Source organism: Chiroxiphia lanceolata, unplaced genomic scaffold, assembly GCF_009829145.1.
Source record: "Chiroxiphia lanceolata isolate bChiLan1 unplaced genomic scaffold, bChiLan1.pri scaffold_115_arrow_ctg1, whole genome shotgun sequence".
In the NCBI taxonomy this organism is placed as follows: Eukaryota; Metazoa; Chordata; class Aves; order Passeriformes; family Pipridae; genus Chiroxiphia; species Chiroxiphia lanceolata.
The window spans coordinates 1-21,950 of NW_022476519.1; the positions used below are offsets into that span (position 1 = coordinate 1).

Here is a 21,950-nt window from a genome sequence, read left to right on the forward strand (position 1 = left end):
GGATCTGGGGTGGTTTTCCCTGGATTGGGGGTGTTTTTCCCCGGATTCGAGGTGTTTTTCCCCGGATTTGAGGTGTTTTCCCTGGATTTGGGGCGTTTTTCCCCGGATTCGAGGTGTTTTTCCCCGGATTTGAGGTGTTTTTCCCTGGATTTGGGGCGTTTTTCCCTGGATTTGGGGCGTTTTCCCCCGGATTTGGGGTGTTTTCCCCTGGATTTGGGCTGTTTTCCCCCGGATTTGGGGTGTTTTTCCCTGGATTTGGGGTGTTTTTCCCTGGATTTGGGGTGTTTTTCCCTGTACTCGGGGTGGTTTTCCCTGGATTTGGGGCGTTCCCACTGAATTTTGGAGTGCTTTTCCCTGGATTTGGGGTGTTCCCACTGAATTTTGGCGTGTTTTTCCCCAGATTTGGGGTGTTTTCCCCGGATTTGGTGTGTTTTTCTCTGGATTTGGGGCGTTCCCACTGAATTTTGGGGTGTTTTCCCCCGGATTCGGGGCGTTTTCCCATGGATTTCGGGCGTTCCCACTGAATTTTGGGGTGTTTTTCCCTGGATTCAGTGTGTTTTCCCTGGACTTGGGGTGTTTTTCCCTGGATTTGGGGTGTTTTTCCCTTGATTTGGGGTGTTTTCCCCCGGATTTGGGGTGTTTTTCCCATGGATTTGGGGCGTTTTTCCCTGGATTCAGGGCGTTTTCCCATGGATTTGGGGCATTCCCACTGAATTTTGGGCTGTTTTTCCCTGGATTTGGGGTGTTTTTCCCTGGACTTGGGGTGTTTTTCCCTGGATTTGGGGTGTTTTTCCCCCGGATTCGGGGTGTTTTCCCCCGGATTTGGGGTGTTTTTCCCATGGATTTGGGGCGTTTTTCCCTGGATTCGGGGCGTTTTCCCATGGATTTGGGGCATTCCCACTGAATTTTGGGGTGTTTTTCCCTGGATTCAGTGTGTTTTCCCTGGACTTGGGGTGTTTTCCCCCGGATTTGGGCTGTTTTTCCCTGGATTTGGGGTGTTTTTCCCCGGATTCAAGGTGTTTTTCCACGGATTTGAGGTGTTTTCCCCTGGATTTGGGGCGTTTTCCCCCGGATTCGGGGTGTTTTCCCATGCATTTGGGGCGTTCCCACTGAATTTTGGGGTGTTTTCCCCCGGATTCGGGCTGTTTTTCCCTGGATTTGGGGTGTTTTTCCCCGGATTCAAGGTGTTTTCCCCCGGATTTGAGGTGTTTTCCCCTGGATTTGGGGCGTTTTCCCCCGGATTCGGGGTGTTTTCCCATGCATTTGGGGCGTTCCCACTGAATTTTGGGGTGTTTTCCCCCGGATTCGGGCTGTTTTTCCCTGGATTTGGGGTGTTTTTCCCCGGATTCAAGGTGTTTTTCCCCGGATTTGAGGTGTTTTTCCCTGGATTTGGGGCGTTTTCCCCCGGATTCAGGGTGTTTTCCCACGCATTTGGGGCGTTCCCACTGAATTTTGGGGTGTTTTCCCCCGGATTCGGGCTGTTTTTCCCTGGATTTGGGGTGTTTTTCCCCGGATTCGGGGTGTTTTTCCCCGGACTGGGGGTGTTTTCCCTGGATCTGGGGTGTTTTTCCCGGACCTGTCGCCGGCGGGGACGTTCCTCTTGGCCATGATGGCTCGGAAGCGGAGCACGAGGTGGATGCAGAGGAAGACGGCGATCCCGTCGTAGCAGTCGGACACAAACCCTTCCATGTGCCTCTGGAATGGGACACGGGCACACTCACCATCCCAAAAATCCCCAGGCAATCCCGGGGGAGCTCCCTGGAATCCCACGGGAAAAAAATCCCCCCAAAATCCCGGGAAAACCACCCCGAAATCCCAGGGGACGCGCTCGAAATTCAAGGGAAAACATCCCAAAAACCCAGGGAAAAACCCTCCCAAAATTCCAGGAAAAGCGTCCCAAAGTCCCAGGGAAAACAGCCCAAAATCCCAAGGAAAAACATCTCAAAAATCCCAGGGAAAACATCCCAAAATTCCAGGGAACTCCTCAAAAGTCCAAGGAAAACATCCCAAAATTCCAGGAAAACATCCCAAAATTCCAGGGAACTCCTCAAAAGTCCAAGGAAAACATCCCAAAATTCCAGGAAAACATCCCAAAATTCCAGGGAACTCCTCAAAAGTCCAAGGAAAACATCCCAAAATCCCAAGGAAAACATCCCAAATTCCAGGGAAAACATCCCAAAATCCCAGGGAAAACATCCTAAAATCCCAGGGGAAACATCCTAAAATTCCAGGGAAAACCACCCAGAATTCCAGGGAACTCCCCAAAATCTCAGGAAAAAATCCCAAAAATCCCAAGGAAAACATCCCAAAATTCCAGGGAACTCCTCAAAATCCCAGGGAAAACATCCCAAAATCCCAGGGAACTCCTCAAAAGTCCAAGGAAAACATCCCAAAATCCCAGGAAACTCCCCAAAAATCCCAAGGAAAACATCCCAAAATCCCAAGGAAACACCCTCAAAATCCCAAGGAAAACATCCCAAAATTCCAGGAAAACATCCCAAAATTCCAGGGAAACTCCCCCAAATCCCAGGAAAAGCCTCCCACAAAAAAAAATTCCTCCAAAATCCCAGGAAACCTCCCGAAAATCCCAAGAAATCCCTCAAAAATCCCCCAAAATCCCAGGAGACCTCCCAAAAATCCCAAAAAATCCCTCAAAAATCCCAAGAAATCCCCCCAAAATCCAAGGATACCTCCCGAAAATCCCCCCAAATCCCCCAAAATTCTGGGAAAGGCCCCAAAACTCCCCAAAAATCCCTCTAAAATCCCCCCAAAATCCCTCCAAAATCCCAGGAAACCTCCCAAAAATCCCAAAAAATCCCTCAAAAATCCCTTGGGAACCCCCCAAAATCCCAAGAAATCCCTCCAAAACCCCTCAAAACTCCCCAAAATCCCAGGAAACCTCCCGAAAATCCCCCAAAATCCCTCAAAAATCCCCCCAAAATTCCCCAAAATCCCAAGAAATCCCTCCAAAATCCCAGGAAACCTCCCAGAAATCCAAAAAAATCCCAAAAAATCCCCCAAAAATCCCTGAAAATCCCTCCAAAATCCCAGGATACCTCCCGAAAATCCCCCAAAATTCCGGGAAAGGCCCCAAAAATCCCTCAAAAATCCCTCAAAAATCCCTCAAAAATCCCTCAAAAATCCCAAAAAATCCCTCAAAAATCCCTCAAAAATCCCTCAAAAACCCCCCAAAATCCCTCAGGAATCCCCTTAAATCCCTCAAAATCCCCCCAAAATCCCTCAGGAATCCCCTTAAATCCCTCAAAATCCCCCAAAATCCATCAGGAATCCCCTTAAATCCCTCAGGAATCCCTTTAAATCCCTCAAAATTCCCCCAAATCCCTCAGGAATCCCCTTAAATCCCTCAGAAATCTCTCAGGAATCCCCTTAAATCCCTCAAAAATCTCTCAGGAATCCCCTTAAATCCCTCAAAATCCCCCCAAAATCCCTCAGGAACCCCCTTAAATCCCTCAGGAATCCCCTTAAATCCCTCAAAAATCCCAAAAAATCCCTCAAAAATCGCCCAAAAACCCCCCCAAATCCCGGGAACCCCCCCCAAAATCCCGGGAATTCCCACCAGGAACATGGCCAGGGTTTTGCCCATGACGGAGTCGAAGAGCTCCTGGGCGGAATTCCCGCTGAGCAGGAAGAATTCCGAGAGGAAGGAGAATTCCCGGCAGGAAGTGTCCAGCAGGGCGAAGTGTTGGCTCCGGAACAGCGACTCGAACGGGTACTGGGGGGGGGAAAAAAAACCGGGAAAACCTCGGGAAAAGCCCGGGAAAAACCTCGGGAAAAACCTCGGGACGTTCCCCTCAAAAAAGGGGAAAAAAGAAGGAATTTTTCCCCGTTTTTTTCTCTTTTTTTTTAACTTTTTTTTAACTTTTTTCCCAATTTTTTCTCTTGGTTTTTTTTTTTTTTTTTTTCACTTTTTCCCTATTTTTTTCTCTTTTTTTTTGATTTTTTTTCACTTTTTTCCCAATTTTTTCTCTTTTTTTTTTGATTTTTTCCACTTTTTTCCCAATTTTTTACTTTTTTTATATTTTTTCCACTTTTTTCCCAATTTTTTTCTTTTTTAAATTATTTTCAATTTTTTCCTGTTTTTATTTTTTTCACTTTTTTCCCAATTTTTTTTTTATTTTTTCTCACTTTTCCCCCATTTTTTCTCTTTTTTTTGATTTTTTTTCAATTTTTTCTAATTTTTTTCTCTTTTTTTTTATTTTTTCACCTTTTTCCCAATTTTTTCTTTTTTTTGATTTTTTCTCACCTTTTCCCCATTTTTTCTCTTTTTTTTTGATTTTTTCAATTTTTTCTAATTTTTTCTCTTTTTTTTTATTTTTTCAATTTTTTCCCAATTTTTTCTTTATTTTACTTTTTTTTTCACTTTTTCCCCAATTTTTTTCTCTTGTTTTCCGTCTTTTTTTTGATTTTTCCCAGTCCCTCCCAGTTCACTCCCAGTCCCTCCCAGTGCTCTCACTTCACTCCCAGACCCTCCCAGTTCATTCCCAGTTCACTCCCAGTTCACTCCCAGTGCTCCCAGTTCACCCCCAGTCCCTCCCAGTGCTCCCAGTTCACTCCCAGTGCTCCCAGTTCATTCCCAGTGCTCCCAGTTCACTTCCAGACCCTCCCAGTGCTCCCAGTTCACTCCCAGTGCTCCCAGTTCACTCCCAGTGCTCCCAGTTCACTCCCAGTGCTCCCAGTTCACTTCCAGACCCTCCCAGTGCTCCCAGTTCACTCCCAGTGCTCCCAGTTCACTCCCAGTGCTCCCAGTTCACTTCCAGACCCTCCCAGTGCTCCCAGTTCACTCCCAGTGCTCCCAGTTCACTCCCAGACCCTCCCAGTGCTCCCAGTTCACTCCCAGTTCATTCCCAGTTCACTCCCAGTCCCGCCCAGTGCTCCCAGTTCACTCAGTCCCTCCCAGTCCCTCCTATTCCCCTCCCAGTCACTCCCAGTTATTCCCAGTCAGTCCGTCCCAGTCCCTCCAGTCCCTCCCAGTCCTTCCCACTCCCCTCCCAGTTACTCCCAGTCATTCCCAGACACTCCCAGTGCATCCCAGTCCCTCCCATTCCCCTCCCAGTGCATCCCAGTCCCTCCCATTCCCCTCCCAGTCACTCCCAGTCGCTCCCAGTCACTTCCAGTCCCTCCAGTCCCTCCCACTCCCTTCCCTTCCCACTCCCCTCCAGTCCCTCCCGCTCCCTCCTACTGCCCTCCCAGTGCCCCCCAGTCCCTCCCAGTCCGTCCCAGTGCCCCCCAGTCCCTCCCAGTGCCCCCCAGTCCCTCCCAGTCCGTCCCAGTGCCCCCCAGTCCCTCCCAGTCCGTCCCAGTTTGCCCCAGTGCCCCTGAGGTCGCTCTTCTGGGCGCCGTGGGGGACGATGATGGGCCCCTCCAGCTCCACTCCCAGTGCTCCCAGTGCCTCCCAGTCCCCTCCCAGTCCCTCCTACTCCCCTCCCAGTCACTCCCAGTTATTCCCAGTCCCTCCCAGTCCGTCCCAGTCCCTCCCAGTCCGTCCCAGTTTGCCCCAGTGCCCCTGAGGTCGCTCTTCTGGGCACCGTGGGGGACAATGATGGGCCCCTCCAGCTCCACTCCCAGTGCTCCCAGTGCCTCCCAGTCCCCTCCCAGTCCCTCCTACTCCCCTCCCAGTCACTCCCAGTTATTCCCAGTCCCTCCCAGTCCGTCCCAGTTTGCCCCAGTGCCCCTGAGGTCGCTCTTCTGGGCGCCGTGGGGGACGATGATGGGCCCCTCCAGCTCCACTCCCAGTGCTCCCAGTGCCTCCCAGTCCCTCCTACTCCCCTCCCAGTCACTCCCAGTTATCCCCAGTCTCTCCCAGTGCATCCCAGTCCCTCCTATTCCCCTCCCAGTCACTCCCAGTTGCTCCCAGTGTTCCCAGTCCCTCCAGTGCCTCCCACTCCCTTCCCTTCCCACTTCTCTCCAGTCCCTCCCGCTCCCTCCTACTCTCCTCCCAGTCCCTCCCAGTCCGTCCCAGTCCCTCCCAGTGCCCCCCAGTCCCTCCCAGTGCATCCCAGTGTCCCCCAGTCCGTCCCAGTTTGCCCCAGTGACCCTGAGGTCGCTCTTCTGGGCGCCGTGGGGGACGATGATGGGCCCCTCCAGCTCCACTCCCAGTGCTCCCAGTGCCTCCCAGTCCCCTCCCAGTCCCTCCTACTCCCCTCCCAGTCACTCCCAGTTATTCCCAGTCCCTCCCAGTCCGTCCCAGTTTGCCCCAGTGCCCCTGAGGTCGCTCTTCTGGGCGCCGTGGGGGACGATGATGGGCCCCTCCAGCTCCACTCCCAGTGCTCCCAGTGCCTCCCAGTGCCTCCCAGTCCCTCCTACTCCCCTCCCAGTCACTCCCAGTTATTCCCAGTTATTCCCAGTCCGTCCCAGTCCCTCCCAGTCCGTCCCAGTTTGCCCCAGTGCCCCTGAGGTCGCTCTTCTGGGCGGCGTGGGGGACGATGATGGGCCCCTCCAGCTCCACTCCCAGTGCTCCCAGTGCCTCCCAGTCCCCTCCCAGTCCCTCCTACTCCCCTCCCAGTTATTCCCAGTCCCTCCCAGTCCCTCCCAGTCCGTCCCAGTTTGCCCCAGTGCCCCTGAGGTCGCTCTTCTGGGCGGCGTGGGGGACGATGATGGGCCCCTCCAGCTCCACTCCCAGTGCTCCCAGTGCCTCCCAGTCCCCTCCCAGTCCCTCCTACTCCCCTCCCAGTGCCCTCCACTGTGCTCCCAATCACTCCCAGTACCTCCCAGTCCCTCCCAGTCCCTTCCAGTCCCTCCCAGTCTCTCCCAGTCCCTCCAGTCCCTCCCACTCCCTTCCCTTCCCACTCCCCTCCAGTCCCTCCCGCTCCCTCCTACTGCCCTCCCAGTCACTCCCAGTCCCTCCCAGTGCCCCCCAGTCCCTCCCAGTGCCCCCCAGTCCCTCCCAGTCCGTCCCAGTTTGCCCCAGTGACCCTGAGGTCGCTCTTCTGGGCGGCGTGGGGGACGATGATGGGCCCCTCGAGCTCGGCGGGCGCGATGACGTTGCCGCGGTTGCCGAGGGTGAACACGGTGTTCCTGTTCTTCAGGGACGGCTTGGAGAAGAACCGTGCCAAGGTCAAGGAATTTTGGGATGGCCCCGAGCGTCCCCCCCCCCCCCCCCCCGCCCGGAATTCCCGGGAAACCCCGGCAAATCCCCTCTGGAATTGCAGGATATCCTTCTTGGCCGTGTCCTCGACGCCCATGAGGTCGTCCTTCTCCGCCACCTCCTCGTACTGTTGGGGGGAGAAAAACAGGGAAAAAAAGGTGGGATGAGATTCCAGAGGGGCCTCTCCTGCTGAAAAACTGGGATTGGAGGCTCGGGATTCCCGTGGAGTCCCGGGATCCCCCCCGGGTGCTGCCGAATTCCCGCCGGGATCTTGAGGAAGCAACGGAGGGAGGAAGAAACTTGGAGCTTCCCCGGGGGATTCCAGGTAGGATCCATCCCAAAAAAAATCCCCAAAATTCCTCCAAAACTCCCTCAGCATCTCAAAAACTGGGATCAGCATTCCAAAAGGTGGGATCAGCATCCCAAAATTCCCCAGGAACCCCCGAATTCCCACCCAGATCTTCACCCATAGGAGGGAATGTGGATCTTCCTTGGGGATTCCAGGTGGGATCCATCCCAAAAAAACCCCCAAAATTCCCTCCAAAACCCCCTCCAGCATCTCAAAAATTGGGATAACCCCCCAAAAATTGGGATCAGCATCCCAAAATTCCCCAGGAACCCCCGAATTCCCACCCAGATCTTCACCCAACAAATGCCCGCGGGATGGAACATGGATCTTCCTCAGCAATTCCAGGTGGGATCCATCCCAAAAAAAACCCAAAATTCCCTCCAAAACCCCCTCCAGCATCTCAAAAATCGGGATAACCCCCCAAAAGTTGGGATCAGCATCCCAAAATTCCCTAAAAGCCCCCAAACTCCCACCCAAATCTTCACCCACAGGATGGAACGTGGCTTTTCCCGGGGGATTCCAGGTGGGATCCATCCCAAAATTCCCCCCCAAAATGCCTCCAAAACCCCCTCCAGCATCTCAAAAATTGGGATAACCCCCCAAAAGTTGGGATCAGCATCCCAGAAGTTGGGATCAGCATCCCAAAATTCCCCAGAAACCCCCAAATTCCCACCCTGATCTTCACCCACAGGAGGGAATGTGGATCTTCCCGGGGAATCCCACTTGGATCCATCCCAAAATTCCCCCCCAAAACCCCCTCAGCACCCAGAAAACTGGGATAACTCCCCTAAATCACCCCAAAAAACTGGGATCAGCATCCCAAAATTCCCTAAAACCCCCCCAATTCCCAGCAGGATGTTCACCCAACGAACACCTGCACGAGGAAACGTGGATCTTCCCGGGGGATCCCACTTGGATCCATCCCAAAAAAAACCCCCAAAACAACTCCCAGGCCCCTCCAAACCCCCCCTGGAATTCCCAAATCCCTGAGAATTCCCACCTGGATCTTCATGAGCCTCCCAGTGTAGGATTTGAAGTAGGAGAAGTAGATCCTGCTGACGGTCTCCACGTACTGATCCCGCAGCTCCTGCGCCACGTTCCGCTCGTTCCCCAGCAGGAACTGGTAGAAAAACCTGGAATTCCGGGAATCTTTCCGCCTCTGTCGGGATCCAGGCTCCCGAAATCCCCAGCCTGGGGGGTTTTCCTGGGAATTGCTCACTTGTATTTGAGGAGGGAGTTCTGTGGGATCTGGTAGTTGGTCATGGGCTTGCGGAAGGAGTAAATCTTCTGCAGGATGAATTCCCGGATTTTGGTGACGGCCTGCGGGAATTTCGGGAGAGAAGAGGGGGTTTGGGAGGGCTCACGGGGCTCCCAGTTCATCCCAGTCCATCCCAGTTCATCCCAGTTCCTCCCAGTATGTTCCAGTTCGTGCCATTGCCTCCCAGTGCCTCCCAGCTCTTCCTCCGGGGACGGAATTCCCGGATTTTGGGGATGGATTTGGGATAAAAGGCAGGACTGGGGAGGGCTCCCGGTGCTCCCAGTTCATCCCAGTTCCTCCCAGTTCCTCCCAGTCCATCCCAGTTCATCCCAGTTCCTCCCAGTCCATTCCAGTCTCTCCCAGTTCCTCCCAGTCCATCCCAGTCCATCCCAGTTCCTCCCAGTCCATCCCAGTTCATCCCAGTTCCTCCCAGTATGTTCCAGTTCGTGCCAATGCCTCCCAGTGCCTCCCAGCTCTTCCTCCAGGGACAGAATTCCTGGATTTTGGGGATGGATTTGGGATAAAAGGCAGGACTGGGGAGGACTCCCGGTGCTCCCAGTTCATCCCAGTTCCTCCCAGTTCCTCCCAGTCCATCCCAGTTCCTCTCAGTCCATCCCAGTCCCTCCCAGTTCCTCCCAGTTCATCCCTGTCCATCCCAGTTCATCCCAGTTCCTCCCAGTCCATCCCAGTCCCTCCCAGTTCCTCCCAGTCCATCCCAGTCTCTCCCAGTCCCTCCCAGTCCCTCCCAGTCCATCCCAGTTCATCCCAGTTCCTCCCAGTCCATCCCAGTCCCTCCCAGTTCCTCCCAGTCCATCCCAGTCCCTCCCAGTTCCTCCCAGTCCATCCCAGTTCCTCCCAGTTCCTCCCAGTCCATCCCAGTTCCTCCCAGTTCATCCCAGTCCATCCCAGTTCACCCCAGTCCATCCCAGTCCATCCCAGTTCCTCCCAGTTCATCCCAGTTCATCCCAGTTCATCCCAGTTCCTCCCAGTCCATCCCAGTCCATCCCAGTTCCTCTCAGTCCATCCCAGTTCCTCCCAGTTCCTCTCAGTCCATCCCAGTCCCTCCCAGTTCCTCCCAGTCCATCCCAGTCCCTCCCAGTTCCTCCCAGTCCATCCCAGTTCCTCCCAGTCCATCCCAGTCCATCCCAGTTCCTCCCAGTCCATCCCAGTCCATCCCAGTCCTCCCAGTCCCTCCCAGTTCCTCCCAGTTCCTCCCAGTCCATCCCAGTTCCTCCCAGTTCCTCTCAGTCCATCCCATCCCTCCCAGTTCCTCCCAGTTCATCCCAGTCCATCCCAGTTCATCCCAGTACTCCCAGTTCATCCCAGTTCCTCCCAGTCCATCCCAGTTCCTCCCAGTGCTCCCAGCTGCCCTCCCAGTAGTTTTTTGGGGCTCTCCTTCCAACTCCGGCCATCCCTTGGAATTCTGGGCATTCCTTGGAATTCTGGGACCATTCCCTGGAATTCTGGGATCATTCCCAGGAATTCTGGAGTTTCCCACCTTGATCTTGCCTCCCAGTGCCCTCCCAGCGCTCCCAGTTGCCCTCCCACCGTTTTTCTGGGTTCCCCTTGGAATTCCGGGTTGCCCTTGGAATCCCGGCCGTTCCCAGGAATCCCGAGCATTCCCAGGAATCCCGGGGGGGGGGGGGTTCCCACCTTGACCTTGAGCTTCTCCAGGACGTGCTGGACGTCGGCGCAGGCGAGGGTGTCTCGGAAGGCCTGTTCCTTCACCGCCTCGATCTTCCCGTTCAGCTCCCGCAGCTGCTCCAGGAATTCCGGCTCCGTCACCGGCACCTCCAGGATCACGCTGGGAAGGCAGAAAACCCCCCCCCCCGGAACGTCCTGAATCCCGGGTTTTCCCCCCCGGAATCCCGGTTTTCCTGCTCTCTTCCTGGTTTGAGCCAAGAGGTGATTGGGTCCCCGGAGAGTTTCCCCCGAGGAACCGAGCGCGGCTCTTCTCGTTCCCTCCTGCGAAAATCAGATTTTTGGGGCAGTTGGGGGACATTTGGGGGCAGTTTGGGGACCTTCGGGGGCAGTTTGAGGCAGTTTGGAGACATTTGGGGACACTTTGGGGACCTTTTGGGGCAGTTTGGGGACATTGGGGGCAGTTTGGGGACCTTTTGGGGCAGTTTGAGGCAGTTTAGAGACATTTGGGGACAGTTTGGGGGCACTTTGGGGACATTTGAGGACACTTTGGGGACCTTTGGGGGCAGTTTGGGGACATTTGGGGACACTTTGGGGACATTTGGGGACAGTTTGGGGACATTTGGGGACACTTTGGGGACATTTTGGGGCAGTTTGGGGACATTTTTGGGGACAGTTTGGGGACACTTTGGGGACCTTTGGGGGCAGTTTGGGGACATTTGGGGACACTTTGGGGACCTTTTGGAGCAGTTTGGGGACCTTTTGGGGCAGTTTGAGGCAGTTTAGAGACACTTGGGGACAGTTTGGGGACACTTTGGGGACTTTTTGGGGCAGTTTGGAAACATTTGGGGACAGTTTGGGGGGGGGACACTTTGGGGTGGGAACACAACCCAACCGCAACGACCAGAAAACTGTGGAATATAGAAATAGAAAAGTATATAGGAATGGAACCACTAAATTTGGAATTCCTTTGCCTTCGTGAGGGCTTGGGAGCTGAGCTGATTGTGGGGGAAAACGTCACCCTCGGAAATGGGAAAAGCCAGGGTGTGCCTGGAGCGTTGTGAGGGTGTGGTAGTTTGGTCTGGGCCTTCCTTGGTGACCAGTCTGTAACCAAGGAAGTGCCCAGATTTACCCAGCATTCCCTATGATTTTCATGTAAGCTGGGCTATAACAAGAAAGGAGAAGAGGCCTTCACTTTCTTTCCTTCTGACAGCTTTGGAGGTGCAGGTTTCCCTGCTGTTGAGTCTGTCGGGTTGGGGAGTGAGGCCTGGTAAGGCCTGGTGAGGCCTGGTGAAGCCTAGTGAGGCCTGGTGAGGCCTAGTGAGGCCTGGTGAAGCCTGGTAAGGCCTGGTGAGGCCTGGTGAGGCCTGGTGAAGCCTAGTGAGGCCTGGTGAGGTCTGATGAGGTGTGGTGAGGCCTGGTGAGGCCTAGTGAGGCCTGGTGAGGCCTAGTGAGGCCTGGTGAGGTCTGGTGAGGTCTGGTGAGGCCTAGTGAGGCCTGGTGAGGCCTGGTGAAGCCTGGTGAGGCCTGGTCAGGACTGGTGAAGCCTGGTGAGGCCTAGTGAGGCCTGGTAAGGCCTTGTCAACCTTGGGAGACAGAGATCGCTGGCGGTTGTTCCAGCCCGACTTTCTGCTGTCCCAAAGAGAGTAGCGAGATGTTCTTTTCCTAATTCTTCTAGTTGCTAGACCTTGGGGACAAACTCACGACTGCTGAGCTGAGAAGGGAGAGAGAGACTGGATTTTTGGAGGATCAAACTCCCCACGACCTGCCCACCTGATCATGTTGGGGGGCACGACGAGCTCGTCCAGGAGGCTCCCGAGGCGCTCCCGGATCTCCCGGCGGTTGCGCAGCCGAAGGTTCATGGCCACGGATTGGTCCTGGAGCGCCCGGATCTCCCAGCTCAGGCTGCTCAGGTCGCTCTGGAACGAGCTCAGCATCTGCTCCATGCGCTGGGGGGACATTTTGGGGACGGTTGGGGACATTTGGGACCATTTTGGGACCATTTTGGGGCCATTTTGGGACCATTTTGGCACCATTTGGAGACATTTTGGGGCCATTCTGGGGCCATTTTGGGACCATTCTGGGGCCATTTCGGGACCATTTGGGGCCATTTAGAGACACTTTCGGATCATTTGAGGACGTTTGGAGCCATATGGGGACACTTGGGGACATTTTGGGGCAGTTGGGAGACATTTGGGGTCAGTTTGGGACCATTTTGGGGTCATTTGGGGACATTTTGGGGCCATTTGGAGACACTTTGGGATCATTTGGAGACGTTTTGGGGCCATTTTGAGCTATTTCAGGGCCATGTGGAGACACGTTGGGATCATTTGGGGACACTTTGGGACAGTTTGGAGACATTTGGGGACACTTTGGGACAGTTTGGGAGAGTTTGGGGACACTTGGGGGGACATTTGGGGTCATTTAGGGCCATTTTGGGGTCATTTGGGGACATTTTGGGGCCATTTGAAGACACTTTGGAGCCATTTTGGGTCATTTCGGAGCCATTTGGAACCACGTTGGGCCGTTTGGGAACCATTTTGGGTCATTTTGGAGCCGGTTGGGGCCATTTTGGAGCCATTTTGGGTCATTTTGGGGCCGTTTCGTGTCATTTTGGGGCGGTTTTGGGTGGTTTTGGGGCGGTTTCGGGGCTCACCTCGAGGATGGCGTCGCAGGCCGTGATCTGGTTGTGCAGCTCCGCGATGTTCTCGCTCTCCTTGATGTCTGGGGGGGTCAAGGACACCTCGGGGACACTTTGGGGACACTTGGGGACACTTTGGGGACAGTTTTTGGGGGGTTGGGGGCAGTTTTAAGGGGTTTTGGGGCATTTTTAGGGGGTTTGGGGCATTTTTAAGGGGATTTGGGGGCATTCTTAGGGGGGTTTGGGGCAGCTCAAGGGGGTTGGTGTCACCTTGGGGACACTTGGGGACACTTTGGGGACAGTTTTTGGGGGGTTGGGGGCAGTTTTAAGGGGTTTTGGGGCATTTTTAGGGGGATTTTGGGGCATTTTTAGGGGGATTTTGGGGCATTTTTAGGGGATTTGGGGCATTTTAAAGGGGTTTGGGGGCATTTCTAGAAGGGGTTGGGGCACAGCTCAGGGGGGTTGGTGTCACTTTGGGGACACCAGGGACACTTTGGGGACAATTTTTGGGGGGGTTGGAGGACTTTTAGGGGTCTGGGGGCATTTTTAGGGGATTTGGGGGCATTTTTAGGGGGATTTGGGGGCATTTTTAGGGGGAGTTGGGGCATTTTTAGAAGGGTTTGGGGCAGCTCAGGGGGGTTGGTGTCATCTTGGGGACATCTGGGGACACTTTGGGGACACTTGGGGACAATTTGGGGGGGGTTGGGGGCAGTTTTCGGAGTTTTGGGGCATTTTTAGGGGGATTTTGGGGGCATTTTTAGGGGCTCTGGGGCATTTTTAGAGGATTTGGGGCATTTTTAAGAGGGTTTGGGGCAGCTCAGGGGGGTTGGTGTCACCTTGGGGACATCTGGGGACACTTTGGGGACAGTTTTTGGGGTTTTGGGGCATTTTCAGGGGGATTTTGGGGGCATTTTTAGGGGGTTTGGGGCATTTCCAGGGGATTTGGGGGCATTTTTAGGGGGTTTTGGGGCAGCTCAAGGGGGTTGGTGTCACCTTGGGGACACTTGGGGACACTTTGGGGACAGTTTTTGGGGGGTTGGGGGCAGTTTTAAGGGGTTTTGGGGCATTTTTAGGGGGATTTTGGGGCATTTTTAGGGAGGTTGGGACATTTTTAGGGGGATTTGGGGCATTTTCAGGAGATTTTGGGGCATTTTAAGGAGATTTTTCACATTTTTTGAGACTTTGGGGCATTTTCAGGAGATTTTGGGGACATTTTCAGGAGGATTTGGGGCATTTTCAGGAGATTTTGGGGCATTTTCAGGAGATTTTGGGGGCATTTTCAGGAGATTTTGGGGCATTTTTTGGAGATTTTGGGGCATTTTCAGGAGATTTTGGGGGTATTTTCAGGAGATTTTGGGGCATTTTCAGGAGATTTTGGGGGATTTTCAGGAGATTTTGGGGCATTTTCAGGAGATTTTGGGGGTTGTGGACACTGGGGACACCTTGGGGACACTCTGGGGACCCTCTGGACCCCCCCAAAATTTGGGATACAGTCCTGGATGGAGGCTCTTTCCACCTCCTGCAGCTCCAGCTCCACGTGCCGGGAATATTGGAGCAGATCCACGCCCTGGAAAGGGACAGTTGGGGACAATTGGGGACATTTGGGGACAGTTGGGGACATTTGGGGACATCTGAGACCCCCCTGCCACCCTGTGCCCCCCACTTTGACCTCAAACCCCCCTAAACTCTCCCCAAAGTGGCCCCAAACCCCCCAAAAGTGTCCCCAAACCCCCCAAAAATCTCTCCAAACACCCCAAAAACTGTCCCCAAACTGTCCCCAAGGTGTCCCCAATCCCCCAAAAGTGTCCCTAAACAACCCAAAATGTCCCCAAACCCCCTAAAACTGTCCCCAAAGTGTCCCCAACCCCCCAAAAGTGTCCCCAAACACCCTAAAAATGTCCCCAAACCCCCCAAAACTGTCCCCAAAGTGTCCCCAACCCCCCCAAAAGTGTCCCCAAACCCCCTAAAACTGTCCCCAAAGTGTCCCCAACACCCCCAAAAGTGTCCCCAAACCCCCTAGAACTGTCCCCAAAGTGTCCCCAACCCCCCTAAAAACATCCCCAGACCCCCCAAAGTGTCCCCAACCCCCCCAAAATTGTCCCCAACTCACGGTCCTGAGGGCCTCCTGCACCAGAGCGTCCTCCAGGTTCTCCTGGATGTGCACTGGGAACAACGGGAAAATGTGGGAAAAATGGGGGAAAAATGGGGGAAAAATGGGGGGAAAAATGGGGGGAAAACAGGGAAAAAATGAGGGAAAAATGAGGGAAAAAATGAGGGAAAACAGGGAAAAAATGAGGGAAAAATGGGGGGAAAATGGGAGGAAAACAGGGAAAAAATGAGGGGAAAATGAGGGAAAAAAATGGGGGGAAAACAGAGAAAAAAATGAGGGGAAAATGAGGGAAAAAATGGGGGGAAAACAGGGAAAAAATGAGGGGAAAATGGGGGAAAAATGGGAGGAAAACAGGGAAAAAATGAGGGAAAAATGAGGGAAAAATGGGGGGAAACAGAGAAAAAAATGAGGGGAAAATGGGGGGAAAATGGAGGAAAAAAAGGAAAAAATGGGGGGAAAAATGTAGAAGAAAGGGGGGAAAATGGGAAAAATGGAGGGAAAAAGGGGGAAAATGGAGGGAAAAATGGGGGGAAAGGGGGGAAAGGGGGAATAATGGGGGAAAAATGGAGGGGAAAAGGGGGGGGAAATGGGGGGAAAATGGGGGAAATGGGAGGGAAGTGGGAAAAAATGGGGGAAAAAATGGGGGTAAAAATGGGGGTGGAAATGGGGGAAAAAATGTGGGGGGAAATGGGGGGAAAAATGAGGGGAAAGGGGGAAAAATGAGGAAAAAATGGGGGAAAAAAGGGAGAAAAAGGGGGAAAAATTAGGGAAAAAAGGGAGAAAAAATGGGGGGAAAATGTGGAAAAAATGGAGGAAAAATGGGGAGGAAAATGGGGGGAAAAGGGGAAAAAAGGGAGAAAAAATTGGGGAAAAGTGGGGGAAAAAAGTGGGAAAAATGGGGGGGAAAAGGGGGTAAAAATGGGGGGGGAATGAGTGAAAAATGTGGGGTGAAAGTGGGGGGGAAAATGTAGGGGGAAATGAGGGGAAATGGGGGGAAAAAAGGAAAAAATGGGGGGAAAATGGGAAAAAAAGGGAGGGAAAATGGGGGGAAAATGCGGGAGGGAGAAAAGGAGGAAAAAAGGAAAGAAAAAAGTGCAAAAAAGAAGAGGAAAAAAGAAGGAAACAAGTGGGAAAAGAGGGAAAAGGGGGAATGAGGGGGGGGGAAAAGGGGAAAAGGGGGGGAAAGGGAAAAAAGGGAAAAGAGGGAAAAAGGAAAAAAGGAGGAAAAGGGGGAAAGAGGAAAAAAGGGGGGGAAAAGTGTCCCCTGGCCCCGCCCCTCAGAGGACACGCCCACACCGGCCACACCCATAGAAACCACGCCCCTTCGACATCGCCCCACCACACCCAGCCCTAACCACGCCCCCATCTGAAGCCACGCCCCTCTGCTCTGGCACCCCGCCCCCTCCAGTCTTAGCCACGCCCCTTCTCCAGGCACCGCCTCCTCCTATTGGGCTCGCAGCCTCCACCCAGCCCCGCCCCCCCAAAAGCCACGCCCCCTCCAACCAAGCCACGCCTTTCCTCGACCCCGCCCCTTGGTTCCGCCCCCTCGCTCACCATCCACCTCCTCCAGCTCCGCCCCTTCCAGGTCCAGTTCCGCCTCCAGCTCCGCCTCCAGCGGCGCCTCCGCCGCCGCCACCTGCGGCACATCCGGCTCAGCGCCACCTCTTTTACCCCCCAGACCCCTTTTAGCCCCCTCGGACCCCCAGAAAATCCCCCCGGCACCCCCCGAACCCGCCCCGGGACCCCCGAAAACCCCCCGAATTCCCGCTCCCGGCACCACCTCCGCCTCCGCCGCCATCTTGGCCCCGCGCGTCCCGGCGACGCGCTGACGTCACTTCCGCCGCCTTCCTCTTCCCAGGCCGGGGTCAGCGCAGCGCGGAGGCCGCAGCCATGGTGGGGACAAACCCCGCGCGGGATCCGCCGCCATCGGCGCCGGGCGGGGCGGGGGCGGCGCGGGGGGATGGCGGGGGGATCCTTGAGGGTGGCGGGGCGGGGATGGAGATGGCGGCGAGGGGAGATGGGGGGAAAATCGAAGCTGAGATGCGGACACCCTGCGCCCCGCCCAACATGGCGGCCCTGCGTCCCCTCATGGAGGACCCCGTAGTTGGGGGATCTGGGGGGACGTTTGGGGACCGGGGGCGGCGCGGGGGGATGGCGGGGGGACCCTCGAGGGTGGCGGGGCGGGGATGGGGCGGTGGCGAGAGGAGATGGCGGAGGGATGAGGGGAGATGGGGGGACACCATCACCTCCCCCCAACATGGCGGCCGGGGGTCCCCTCAGGGAGGGACCCCGAGGGTTGAGAGGTCTGAGGGGACATTTGGGGGCCAGGAGGTGACACTGGGAGGGTCGAGGGTGGCTTTGGGGGACATTGAAGGGCTTGGGGGGGTCTGGGGTAGCACTGGCAGGTCCTGGGGGTGGAATTTGGGGGGTCGAGGGGGACACTGAGGGGCTTGGGAAGGGGGTTGGGGGTGGCATTAGTGGGGTTGGGGGTGGCATTAGTGGGTCTGGGGTTCCTGGGTTGGCACTGGAGGGGCTGGTTTGGCATTAATGGGGCCGAGGGTGGCACTGAGGGGCCTTGAGGCCTCCTAAAAATGCCCGAAACCCCCTTAAAACCCCCCTGAGCCCCTCTTCAATCACCCCCAGCCCCCCTAAAACCACCCCAAGGTGTCCCCAAGTCCCTCCAGGTGTCCCCAACCCCTCTAAAACCGCCCCAACCCCCCTTTCAATCACCGAGAATTACCCCCAGGGTGTCCCAATTGTCCCCAAGGTATCCCAGATGTCCCCAAAGTGTCCCCAGTTCCTTCCAGGTGTCCCCAAAGCCCCCAAGACTGTCCCCAACATGTGTCCAACTCCCTTCAGGTGTCCCCAAATCCCTCAAAACTGTCCCCAAGCCCCCTAAAACCACCCCAAATCCCCCTCCAATCACCCCCAGCCCCCCTAAACTGCCCCCAAAGTGTCCCCAGGGTGTCCCCAGTTCTCTCCAGGTGTCCCCAAACCCCTCAAAACTGTCCCTGAGGTGTCCCCAACCCTTCTAAAACCACCCTAAACCCCCCTTCAATCACCCCCAGCCCCCCTAAACTGTCCCCAGGGTGTCCCCAGTCCCCTCCAGGTGTCCCCAAACCCCTCAAAACTGTCCCCAGCTGCTCTAAAACCACCCCAAATCCCCCTTCAATCACCCCCAGCCCCCCTAAACTGTCCCCAGGGTGTCCCCAGTTCCCTCCAGGTGTCCCCAAACCCCTCAAAACTGTCCCCAGCTGCTCTAAAACCACCCCAAATCCCCCTCCAATCACCCCCAACCCCCCTAAACTGCCCCCAAAGTGTCCCCAGGGTGTCCCCAGTGCCCTCCAGGTGTCCCCAAACCCCTCAAAACTGTCCCTGAGGTGTCCCCAACCCTTCTAAAACCACCCTAAACCCCCCTTCAATCACCCCCAGCCCCCCTAAACTGTCCCTGAGGTGTCCCCAGTGTCTCTAAAACCACCCCAAATCCCTCTTCAATCACCCCCAGCCCCCCTAAACTGTCCCTGAGGTGTCCCCAATCCCTTTAAAACCTCCCCAACTCCCCTTCAATCATACTCAGCCCCCCTAAACTGTCCCCAAGGTGTCCCCAGGGTGTCCCCAGTTCTCTCCAGGTGTTCCCAGACCCCTCAAAACTGTCCCCAAAGTGTCCCCAACCCTTCTAAAACCACCCCAAACCCCACTTTCAGTCATTCCCAAGTCTCCTAAACTGTCCCCAAGGTGTCCCCAACCCCCTTAAAACCACCCCAAATCCCCCTCCAATCACCCCCAGCCCCCCTAAACTGTCCCCAAGGTGTCCCCAATGTCTCCAAAACCACCCCAAATCCCCTTTCAATCATCTCCAGCCCCCCTAAACTGTCCCCAAGGTGTCCCCAGGGTGTCCCCAATTCACTCCAGGTGTCCCCAGACCCCTCAAAACTGTCCCCAAAGTGTCCCCAACCCTTCTAAAACCACCCCAAACCCCCCTCCAATCACCCCCAGCCCCCCTAAACTGTCCCCTGAGTGTCTCCAAGGTGTCCCAGATGTCCCCAGGGTGTCCCAGAGTTGTTCTTAGTCTCCTCCAGGTGTCCCCAACCCCCTTAAAACCACCCCAAATCCCCTTTCAATCACCCCCAGCCCCCCTAAACTGTTCCTGGGGTGTCCCCAACTCCTCTAAAACCACCCCAAATCTCCCTCCAATCACCCCCATCCCCCCTAAACCATCCTCTGAGTGTTTCCAAGGTGTCCCAGATGTCCCCAAGGTGTCCCCAAGGTGTTCCTGATGTCCTCCAGGTGTCCCCAACCCCCTTAAAACCACCCCAAATCCCCTTTCAATCACCCCCAGCCCCCCTAAACTGTCCCTGGGGTGTCCCCAACTCCTCTAAAACCACCCCAAATCTCCCTCCAATCACCCCCAACCCCCCTAAACTGTCCCCTGAGTGTCTCCAAGGTGTCCCAGATGTCCCCAAGGTGTCCTTAAGGTGTCCCCAAGGTGTCCTTAAGGTGTCCCCAAGGTGTTCCTAATCCTCTTAAAACCACCTCAACTCCTCTTCGATGATTCCCAACCCCCCTAAATTGTCTCCTGAGCATCTCCAAGGTGTCCCCAAGGTGTTCTTAGTCTTGTTCAGGTGTCCCCAACCCTCTTAAAACCACCCCAACTCCTCTCCAGTGATTCCCAACCCCCCTAAATTGTCCCCTGAGCGTCCCCAAGGTGTCCCAAAGTTGTTCTTAGTCTCCTCCAGGTGTCCCCAACCCCCTTAAAACCACCCCAAATCCCTCTTCAATCACCCCCAGCCCCCCTAAACCCACCCCCGGTATGTCCCTGGGGTGTCCCCGGGGTGTCCCCAATCCGGGGGTGACCCGGTGCCACCCCCCCCGTGTCCCCACAGTCGCTGGTGATCCCCGAGAAGTTCCAGCACATCCTGCGGGTGCTCAACACCAACATCGACGGGCGCCGCAAGATCGCCTTCGCCATCACCGCCATCAAGGTGCCCGCACCCCAAAACCACCCCGCCTGGGCCCTTTTGGGGGGATTTTGGGCGCGCTCTCATTGGCTGAGGGCGAAATTGGGGCTCGTTTGCCGGCGCGTCTGCCCGGCGACTGATGAGTCATCAGCGCGGCGCGCTCTGATTGGCTGAGGCCAAAGTCGCGGCCCTTTTGCCGCTGCGTCTGCCCGGCGACTGATGAGTCATCAGCGCGGCGCGCTCTCATTGGCTAAAGGCAAAGTCGGGGTCCTTTTGGCGGCTCCTCTGCCGGCGACTGATGAGTCATCAGCGCGGCGCGCTGGGATTGGACGCGGGCGGCGCGGGCGCTTTGTGATTGGCTGAGAGCAAAGTTGAGGGCGCGTTTGGCGGCGGGTCTTCCCGGCGACTCATGAGTCATCAGCGCGGCGCGCTGGGATTGGGCGCGGGCGGCGCGGGCGCTTTGCGATTGGCTGAGGGCCATTGGGGGTCCCCGCGGCAGCCCCGGGGCTGGGGGGAGTTCGGGGGGGGTCCATGGATGGGTGATTTGGGGACACCGGGGGGGCCCTGGGAATGTTGGGGACCCCCCCTGAGCCCCCCTTTGTGCCCCGGCAGGGCGTGGGGCGCCGCTACGCCCACGTGGTGCTGCGCAAGGCCGACATCGACCTCACCAAGAGGGCGGGAGAGCTCACCGAGGACGAGGTTGGGAAACACTCTCAGGGGCTTTTGGGACGGGTTTGGGACACTTTGGGGAGCATTGGGGGCAGCTGGAGGGGTTTGGGGGCGCTTTTGGGGGTTTGAGGTGGCTTTTGGGAGGATTTGGGGCAGTTTTGGGGCTGATTTGTCCCCCAGGTGGAGCAGGTGATCACCATCTTGTTTTTTGGGTGGATTTGGGGCAGGTTTTGGGCTGATTTTGTGTTGATTTTTGCTGTAGGTGGAGCGGGTGATCACCATCCTGTTTTTTGGGTGGATTTGGGGCAGCTTTTGGGTGGATTTGGGCTGATTTTGGGGTGTTTTGTCCCCCAGGTGGAGCGGGTGATCCCCATCCTGGTTTCTGGGTGGATTTGGGGCAGTTTTGGGGCTGATTTTGGGGTGATTTATACCCTAGGTGGAGCGGGTGATCCCCATCCTGGTTTTTGGGTGGATTTGGGAGGATTTGGGGCAGTTTTTGGGCTGATTTTGGGCTGATTTGTCCCCCAGGTGGAGCGGGTGATCCCCATCCTGTTTTTTGGGTGGATTTGAGGCAGTTTTTGGGCTGATTTTGGGCTGATTTGTCCCCCAGGTGGAGCGGGTGATCCCCATCCTGGTTTTTGGGTGGATTTGGGGCAGTTTTTGGGCTGATTTTGGGCTGATTTGTCCCATAGGTAGAACGGGTGATCACCATCATGCAGAACCCTCGGCAGTACAAGATCCCCGACTGGTTCCTCAACCGGCAGAAGGACGTCAAGGACGGCAAATACTCCCAGGTGGGTCCCCCTTCCCTGTCCCAGGGGTGTCCCCACCTGTCCCAGGTGTCCCCTGAGGTGTCCCCTGAGGTGTCCCCTCCCCCTGCCAGGTGTTGGCCAACGGGCTGGACAACAAACTGCGGGAGGACCTGGAGAGGCTCAAGAAGATCCGGGCACACCGAGGGCTCAGGCACTTCTGGGGGTGAGAAAAGTTACCTGGGACACGCCTGGGAGACACCTGGGAGACACCTGGGAGACAGGGAATACACCTGGGACACACCTGGGAGACAGGGAATACACCTGGGAGACATGGGAGACACCTGGGATACACCTGGGATACAACTGGGAAAGGGGGCACACCGAGGGCTCAGGCACTTCTGGGGGTGAGAAAAGTCGTCTGGGACACACCTGGGAGACAGGGAATACACCTGGGAGACACCTGGGAG

General features: G+C 55.7%; 2 protein-coding genes across 2 annotated transcripts; one reads left to right on the forward strand and one right to left on the reverse strand.

Moving 5' to 3' along the window:
* Positions 1–4: 4 nt before the first annotated feature.
* VPS52 (VPS52 subunit of GARP complex) lies at positions 5–16,740 on the reverse strand (the record flags this gene model as incomplete). Its single annotated transcript, XM_032677277.1, has 14 exons — positions 16,659–16,740; positions 15,105–15,157; positions 14,486–14,561; positions 13,010–13,077; positions 12,127–12,302; positions 10,366–10,516; positions 8,674–8,774; positions 8,455–8,587; positions 7,175–7,232; positions 6,933–7,066; positions 3,578–3,733; positions 1,495–1,695; positions 686–906; positions 5–497 (listed from the first exon to the last, which is right to left on the reverse strand). Coding segments are annotated over exons 5-14 (1,821 nt in total), but the record flags the coding sequence as incomplete, so codon positions are not given.
* A 127-nt stretch (positions 16,741–16,867) lies between these two features.
* Positions 16,868–21,749, forward strand: RPS18 (ribosomal protein S18). The gene is made up of 5 exons (XM_032677278.1): positions 16,868–16,997; positions 19,988–20,086; positions 20,675–20,761; positions 21,424–21,525; positions 21,615–21,749. The coding sequence occupies exons 1-5, from the start codon at positions 16,995–16,997 to the stop codon at positions 21,708–21,710; spliced, it is 387 nt and encodes a 128-aa protein (XP_032533169.1). The 5' UTR covers positions 16,868–16,994; the 3' UTR covers positions 21,711–21,749.
* The last annotated feature ends 201 nt before the right edge of the window (positions 21,750–21,950 follow it).

Excerpts from the sequence above, each read along its gene's own strand:
- RPS18 (XM_032677278.1), top strand. Across the intron at positions 20,087-20,674 it reads TCGCCATCACCGCCATCAAG|GGCGTGGGGCGCCGCTACGC; the intron begins GTGCCCGCACCC and ends GTGCCCCGGCAG. Across the intron at positions 21,526-21,614 it reads AGGACGGCAAATACTCCCAG|GTGTTGGCCAACGGGCTGGA; the intron begins GTGGGTCCCCCT and ends TCCCCCTGCCAG.